The sequence below is a fragment of the Echinococcus granulosus genome, assembly GCF_000524195.1.
Source record: "Echinococcus granulosus chromosome Unknown EG_S00011, whole genome shotgun sequence".
In the NCBI taxonomy this organism is placed as follows: Eukaryota; Metazoa; Platyhelminthes; class Cestoda; order Cyclophyllidea; family Taeniidae; genus Echinococcus; species Echinococcus granulosus.
Window position 1 is genome coordinate 456,751 of NW_020170391.1, and position 8,060 is coordinate 464,810.

At 42.9% G+C, this 8,060-nt stretch overlaps 2 protein-coding genes across 2 annotated transcripts; both read right to left on the reverse strand. All coding sequences in view use genetic code 11, as the record gives it.

The window, feature by feature from the left end:
- Positions 1 to 3,117: 3,117 nt before the first annotated feature.
- Positions 3,118 to 3,782, reverse strand: EGR_02428 (U6 snRNA-associated Sm-like protein LSm1; the record flags this gene model as incomplete). Its single annotated transcript, XM_024491677.1, has 3 exons — positions 3,118 to 3,288; positions 3,461 to 3,576; positions 3,707 to 3,782. 3 exons carry the CDS (start codon positions 3,780 to 3,782, stop codon positions 3,118 to 3,120), a joined length of 363 nt encoding a protein of 120 aa, XP_024353828.1.
- A 2,672-nt stretch (positions 3,783 to 6,454) lies between these two features.
- Positions 6,455 to 7,132, reverse strand: EGR_02429 (transient receptor potential channel; the record flags this gene model as incomplete). The annotated part of the gene is made up of 1 exon (XM_024491678.1): positions 6,455 to 7,132. The coding sequence occupies one exon, from the start codon at positions 7,130 to 7,132 to the stop codon at positions 6,455 to 6,457; it is 678 nt and encodes a 225-aa protein (XP_024353829.1).
- Positions 7,133 to 8,060: the final 928 nt, after the last annotated feature.

The following is an 8,060-nucleotide window of genomic DNA, read 5'->3' on the forward strand; positions in this document are numbered from 1 at the left end:
GTCAACTGTTGTAACATGGCCACGCGTCGCAGCGAAGTGAATTGGCCTCCAACCCAACTACAAGCACAAAATAATTTGCTGATCAGCTTACGTTAGTTGATGCGTTCGGATTGGCCTTGTTACTTAAAAACCAGCGAACAATCTCCTTATTTCCAATGTACGCGGCAAGGATCAAACCGGTGACATTTTTGTGCTATCCATCAGGCTAAGTAAAATTCGTGTACCTCCACTTCGTTGATAGAATGTGTTGCAAAGATATCAATGTCCTCAAGATTCCTTGATAACCTTTGAATAGTTGATAGTTTTGACCTTCTGATAGCTAAAAACCAGTCGTTCAAATCTCCCACCCATTTTTCCATAAAGTTAGATGACCCAGCTCTAAATACACAGACGAGAAATCAACGCACAGATAATCACACCGAGTCGTAAACAGAATGACCCGGGCCGACGTTTGTGGCGACTATAACAAAAAACGAACTCAATTGCTGCAACTCCTTTTGCCATAAAAACTACTTTTAATGTAAAAAATTTTAATTTAATATTTTTTTAGTTTTTTGAATCATTTATTAAAGGCTTTTATGATCTATAAAGGACGATTAGCCATGCAAAGTAGTTGAAGGGCAGAGGCGTTAATTAAAACTATTACCCCTGTATTAAAACCATTGCATCCCGTGGCTAAAATATATAAGATTTGCGGATTTTGGTCTCCTTGCCTAAAGGCGTACGCTCACGCAAAATGCACCCATATTCACACGAGACTTTTTTCCTCATTCAGTTCATGGATGCATAAATGCTGAGAGCTTAGAAGTCTCGAAGAAAGCGCCATTGGCAGAGCTTTTACTAAGGCTGATTACAAAGGTGTACATGGAGTCACTTTTTTTGCTATTTTAGCAACACTGCAATAAGTCAACAATCATTGAAAAAGTAAAGGGATGGTTAAAAAGTGGAATCAAAAAGTTGGTTGCATTTGCTAAAGTAATCTAATGCCGACCGAGACTTGTGAAAGCTCAGAACATTCAGTGTTATAATGTGTCGCGAATCTCTTTCGCGTCACATAGATAGGCGATGTAAGATTCAACAAGTTTGTATTTTATCAGACATGCAGAAGAGGTGCGTTAGCATCACCCGTGAAAAACCTGGAAACTGCTCCTACGTAAGGGCGAGTATCGCTACAGTATGACAGGAGCACCTTTCCATTTTCTTTGGGTTAAGCAATGCTAATCCGGAAGTAATCGATTTTGCCCGTCATAAGGGAAATAATTTTCGGTAGTGTCACAGTACTTCTAAATATTTGAAAAGTGCTTATGGACAAGTACCCTAATACCGGAGAAAAATTATGCTGGACTATTATTACCTCCTTTTAAAACGGCGACCATGGGCAGTAGTGACGGCCGGAAAGTAGGAAAGGGGCTGTAGCGTCCGGAGACTTCCCTGAAGACGAAAGAAGACACAATACTCTGGCAGAATATATATATTCAACACGGAGAAGGTGTCTGGGCTATTGGCATGGCCCAAAAGGCCAGCCCCACTCAGCGAGGTACAAGGGGGCTAATTCAAAGTCCAAAAGTGGCGCCTCACCAGAACCGAGGGATAAACCACTATCGTATTACATAGCCTCCCTCCTCTTTTGAGCGTCATCCCCGGCGCATCCGCAGGTCAACCTCCCGCGTCAGCCATTACAACGTAGCCGGTGCTGTAAAGAAACACCCGCGATCCGACCGTGCCAGTCACCAAATTCGCGTGCAACCGAGGAGATGCTTGACATCAACGTCACTGATCCCTCTGGGCAACTTAACTGGATCTGGGGTTTCATCTGATTTAGGAACGGCGACCATGGGCAGTGGTGACGACCAAAAAATAGGAAAGGGGCAATGTGGCATCCCACGTCACCAATAATTGCTTACGGAGGAAATTGTGGGCGGACACGTTGTATTGCAAAATAGGCTTCGTCATGACAGCAGAGTTTCTTATGAACTAATGCGTAAAATGCGACTCCGAGGACATCTATCTGGCCAGGAGACCTTAAATACGGTATGGCACGGCGGTCACAGTAAGACATTTAATTGAAGTAAACGCCTCGAAGGCTCCCGTTTGTCTGTTATTGACAGCCTCAGTCAGCCTTGCTAGACACTTCTACTAACCCGTGTAATCCTGTCATGATATTGCACATGAGATGAATACCCTCACGGAAAAGTTGGGCACGGGTATTTACGAACACTTGCAATTTCAAAAAGTTTGCGCACCTATGGCTTGGAAGACAGTTTTCTGCTAATATCCAGCCCAGAATAATTGAATACCTTAGCGAGATTGAAAAATGTCTCGTCAAGGGAGGCCGTGATTTTCGGTATTGCATTGCTGCGATGATGGAACCTGAGACGGCACTTCTACGCTGGTGACGAAGCTAAGCAGGATGTCCTAGGATGATTTACCTTTGTTGGTAAATCTACGCCAAAGCCTCCGCGGCATCACTTAAGCACTGGGACGAACATAGAGACGGAATGTGTATAAACTCAAGTTCAGCTTTGAATCGAGGGACCCGCTTAATATTTCCTGCAGGCATCCTGTAGAGAGGCCAATTGTAAAAGAAAAATGGATATCAACGGATTGGATTTAAGTTCTACACAAATCTGATAGGGGAAGGAGGACGAGTTAGACGAAGATGCCAAAGAAGTCTTCATTATGGCAGCACCAAGTTGTGCACTCAGAGTGGGCCAAGCTGTGATTGTGGTTACGCTTCACAGTGCACGCCACTTTGGGGACCATCGACAAAAGAACAAACCAAAAGAACCACAGCTGACAGTGCTTAGAATGTTAGTGATGTTGAGTTCGCAGATAACCTCGTGCGTAATACTTTGCACCGTATCATGATTTCCAGCCTAGGTCCCCTTACTTTCACAATATGATCGGCACAGCATAAGGCCAAAAAAGACTTCCCAACAACCCCCTTTTACACCTTCGCCTTATTTGAAATTTTTGACAGCCAAAGTAGTGTCAAAAAGGAACGTTTCACTGCAGCGTTTTATTTTCTTGAAAAAAATTAACAAAAGTTACTGATTGCACTATTCGTTGGTAAATAATGTTTAACAAACCTCTATATGGGTGACGGTGGATTTAAATTCACATATCATCCATGAAATCTTGCTCCAACCATGGGATTCCACGTGAAGCGAGTATTTCCATTCTGCGTTTGTGCGCCTCTCTCCGTTCAGCAACAAACTCTGCCTGCAAACGGAATATTTCTTCCTCGGGAACGCGTTCCAAAGAGGAGGAAACAACATAGTCGCTTCGCTAAGAAAAAGGATACAATGGTTAATCCCTGCAAAAGTCGAGGTTTCACTGAGATTTTTGTCTCAACCAAAAGGTCAGGGATGCCAAGTACAATAAAGATATCAAGTGCAAAAAATACAGCAAGTGGTCTAAAAACCAAAAGACAAGATCAGGAGATTCAAGAAACGCTTACAAGCTCCCCGATGAGAGATATGTTTTCACCACGAACCAACACGATACCCTGGCTTACGTCGGCATATTTATTTCCAACAAAAATTCGTTCAACCGCCTCACTCAAAACGATGTTGCCTCAAAAAAGTGATCAGTCGCAGACGCTTACCGAACTGGTCGACAGCTCTCAAGTACCCAATGTAACACTTGTGTCCACGGAGTTTGACCAGTAGACATTCTAAAATTCCTTAAGTTTAAGTAGACTTACTTCCTAAGTCGTTAAGTAAGCTTGCAGATCCTGGTAAATTAAGGAAACCCTGCCCACCGTCATTCAAAGACTGCATCTTCGGGTTAAGTGTCGATGGTCATTTAGGCGGACCTATTTGCACGGCTTAGAAACATAAGACCCAGTAACCTTGAAAAAGGGGTAACTTAACGAACAGGGATGCAAAAAATTGAGCATGGATTGATTTAACTACAACTATAGACAAATTTTCAAAATAACAAATTAAGCTTTTATTGACTTAAAGTCGAAGGCACCACATGGAAGGTTGGTAACGAGAAGTTTGTATGCCCTTACAATAATGCGCTAAATGGTCATTTAAGTGAAATTTGTTTGTAGCCTATTGTGTTCCTGTTCATTTTGTTAACCACAATTAATGGTTTGTGGCTTTTTTGGCTTTTATTGTTACCTATAAATAGCTAAAGTCAAAGAGCCTACTAGTGGCACTAAACAACAAGGAAATTTTACGTGATTTGGAGGATTTCATGCTTTTTTAAGAAAACCTCCATTGTATCACATGACTTTATCATCTGGAGGGGTTGTGTGCAGATTGTGTTTTATTTGAAGATGGCTCTCAGGTGGAAAGTGTTTCGTGAAAAATTTCCTGGGTAAAATAGTGTTCCCAATGTCTTTCCTTGGGATTTCCATAAATAAGAGAAAGCACTTCATACTTGGGCTAAATAAATGTATTTGACATAAAGCAGGGCTTTGAGTTACTGGCACAGCTCGAAGGCCAGTCCACCCAACCCTAAGTGGCTCGTCGGTAAACAGAGAGATAAACAAATAACCCATTACGTAGTCCTCTATCCCCCCATTTGAGCATCGTCCCCGACTCTCACCTTGATCAATCTCCCACGTCAGTCATCACAACACAATCTGTGTCAGCCGCCGCATTCGCGTACAACTGAGAAGATAATTGCACGCAACGTCACTGATCCCTCATGGCAATTCTACTGCATCTGAAGTTTTGTCCTATTTGGAATCTGCATTGGGAGACGGGGAAATGTGTTTGCTATTAAGTATAGCAACCGTTAGTTGTGGGAACACTGGCCTAAACCACAGCCATATGACAAAGAATGGGTTTTAAACAGTTTCTTGGTTTTGCCCCTGTTCCTTTTTTTATAGTTCTGCTTAGCCGTCTATCTATTTGAGTTCTATCCAACTATTAGAGAGATGAAGGAGATATCTTGTGTTTGCGTAATTGATATCTTTATGCAGGTACCGTTGACACCTCCGTAAAGAACTTTTCTAGATGGTTTGCGGCTAATGTCTTTTCAGCTTTTAATAGTAGTCCTGTACAACACGAGACTTGGGTAGTTACCTAAGACAAACGTCATTTTAGCCCTTTTAAGGTGATGTCAAAGTTTATCCCACCTGAAGCATATGTCCTTCTTCAGTCACGCTAAAGGTTACTCCCCAGCAATAGAAATCAGGATAGTTGTCTGTTAAGATGGGGTCTGCTTTCTGCTGATAACAATGTAGCCCCCCGTGACTTCCCTGAGGACGAAACTGGACAAAATTCTTGGGCGGAATATGTATTGTTGACGTACAGAGGGGCTGGGGGAGGAAAATCGTCTACCTGCATGGCTCGGAGGCCAGGCCCCTTTCCGGGTGCAGTGGTGAAGCCCTATGTGGCCCGTCACCAAAATAAAGATTTAGACAAACAATTAAAGTAATACAAACACATAACCCGTCAAGCTTATCATTTACGGACCAATCCAAAAAGACTACTTCAGACCGCTGTCGCACATGCGGTAATAACGGAAGAAATTGGTACCTGTAGTTCTTTTGGTAGGTACTTTTTTTGGGTTATTATCGCCCAAGAACTTCGTTTGTCACTCGAGGGAATTCAAATTTGCAACGATTACTCCGCCAGTACTTCCTTTTCCCATTCCTTGAACTCCATAACTTCTGATGGGAAATGAAGCTACCCCGAATTTCATGAAGCTATCAGTTGGCACTCCGCACCCCGACCCCCAGTCACCTAAACTACATGACCTTATTCGTCAATTATCCTTACCAGATGTCACGGTGCAGTTTTGTACTTGCTGGTAACTCTACCGAATGACAAAACAGTTGGATGCAAGGACAGCAGATGGCTGATTTGGTGTGGATTACGCATAAATCTCGGAATTTGTTGCGACTGTGAGCAGACGTGGATGACTTATATGCGAGTTTGCAAGTAGCGTGTATCTGGTTCATGGCTGTGCTCTAGTCGTCTAGCCATGCACAAGTCATCCGTAGTAAAGGAAGTCCCTAAAGTCTGCCAAGGCCAAAGACGTGTCAAACTCCATGTGTGAATGTACCGATCAACTTCGATCTGCGCTTTTTGCTCCAAACAGTGGAGGCAACAGCCAAAAAGACAAATGTTAGCTAACAAAGGCAGGAGTTGATTTTCACATAGCGCTAGATGCTATTTATAGGTCGAAGCTATTTACATTTTGTCACCAACTAATTTGATTTTAATATAACTTTTTGATGTGATAGAAAGTGTTTTTGAGATTGTAAACAAAAGGAAGGACAAGTGGTTAGCAAGGCATACCTATGCGGTAGAAAAATAAATTCTCTACCGCCAATAATGAGAATTTTATGCACATCTTATTACTTTCCATATCGAGTATAGTAGTTTAGGGATATTTTAAAAATAAGAGTCTAAAAATAAATGAGGAAAGAGTCCGATCAATTTGAAGGTCTCAACTTCTTTGTTGCATAAACACAAAGATTCCGAGGGTTCTACTGTTTGTTCTCAAATGACAATGCTTCAAGCTCATCCACTTCCGATATAGTGGAATTAGTGAATGAAACTGATGACAAGGCATCTGACATGTCGTGCATCTCCTGCTCCGCCTTGTACAGCTCCCTTAGGTGTGCGTGCTTCAATGGTCGCTCAATCCGTGCTGTAAATTGACTGTCAAAACTACTCGGATCGAAACGTTGACCAGGCCGCGGTGAAAATGTTGCCAGGTTCGACACCTCTATGGGTCGACGGGTCGTTTCGAGCAAAAGGAAGCGCAACGCTTCCTCGGCGTCCTGTGAACACGCAGAGATGTCTGGATTGGCCTGGCGCTGCACCTCTGCTACCGCTTTCAACTTGCGACGCACCGAGGGTGGCATGAGTAGCGAGCTGACGCCCCGGGTGCAACTCTTCGCCAGGGAATGCGAATACTGCGTCTCCCTTAAGCGTCTGTAGTCAGCCGAGGCTGCTGTACCACCAGCCAACGATTCGCCCACAGAGACGCCCGTCAGTTCACGAATCTCACCCTCCTCCGCGCGATGGGTGTGGGCGGTTAGCAAGTCCGAGTGTCCGCCCTCAATTACCGACGCGCGCTCCCTCGACACCGTGGTGGGACTCAAAGGAGACGCTCGAAACTCTTGCTGCTGCTGTTGTTGTTGGCGTTGGATGTTAAGCATTGCAAGATCTAAAAGTAGTTATAGCGGAAGTAGCTATGATGAAGAGGCTGAGGAATCAGGGGCTTCAAAGTGAATCGACTAACCTCCAGATTTGTTTTCAGCTTCCTTTTGCTTTTGAAGTTGGAACAAGTAACGTCTCATGATGTTACATTTCACCCGAGTGAGATGTGACTAAAACATATTGGGTGAAAAAATCACTTGTTCTGATTTATGTCAATTAAAAATAGGGATTGATGAAGCTTTTAGTCGTTTTGGCATTAGGTGATTGTGGATAAGTAGTTACTTGCAAGCGCATACTTAAAAAATACTAATATGTAAAGACGAGTGCTTAAAATTACACCCATTTGCTCAACAATCGCAGCCATTATTTTTTCGTACGAATAACGTTCAAAACCCAAATACTTGATCAGTTTAAAGCGCAATAGAATGATTGTGTACCTCAAGGTCTCTGCTCTTTTCAAGCAAGGAGGATCGGGCTGCGAGAATACTGCCTTCGTTTGATTTGAATTTTGACATCCGAACCATATTTGGGTCATCCGTTTTCAAATCCAGATCTTCTCCTTCGTCTAAGTATTTTTCTGTTTCATAATTTCTTAACTTGTGCCCTCCAGATCTCTCAACCCTGCAACCGAGAAGAGTTCTGCGGATTCGTCGAATGATCTTAGTAATGGCAACACGGGACGGAAGAAAATTTAAGGGAGCCGGTAGCACGCCCTCATGTTCAATGTAGACCAACCAGAGATTTGCACGAGCAAATTTCCATTCCTCCAAGCGATCGCCCTGATTTCGAAGAGAGTAGATAACACTTATCTCACTTCCTTCACAAATATTCCAAGTTTATTAAACAAGCATGCTAAGATATTGTTAAAGTTGCGCATTTTTACCCCATTAATACATTTTTAAAATTAGAACCTCTTTTTTTTTAGAA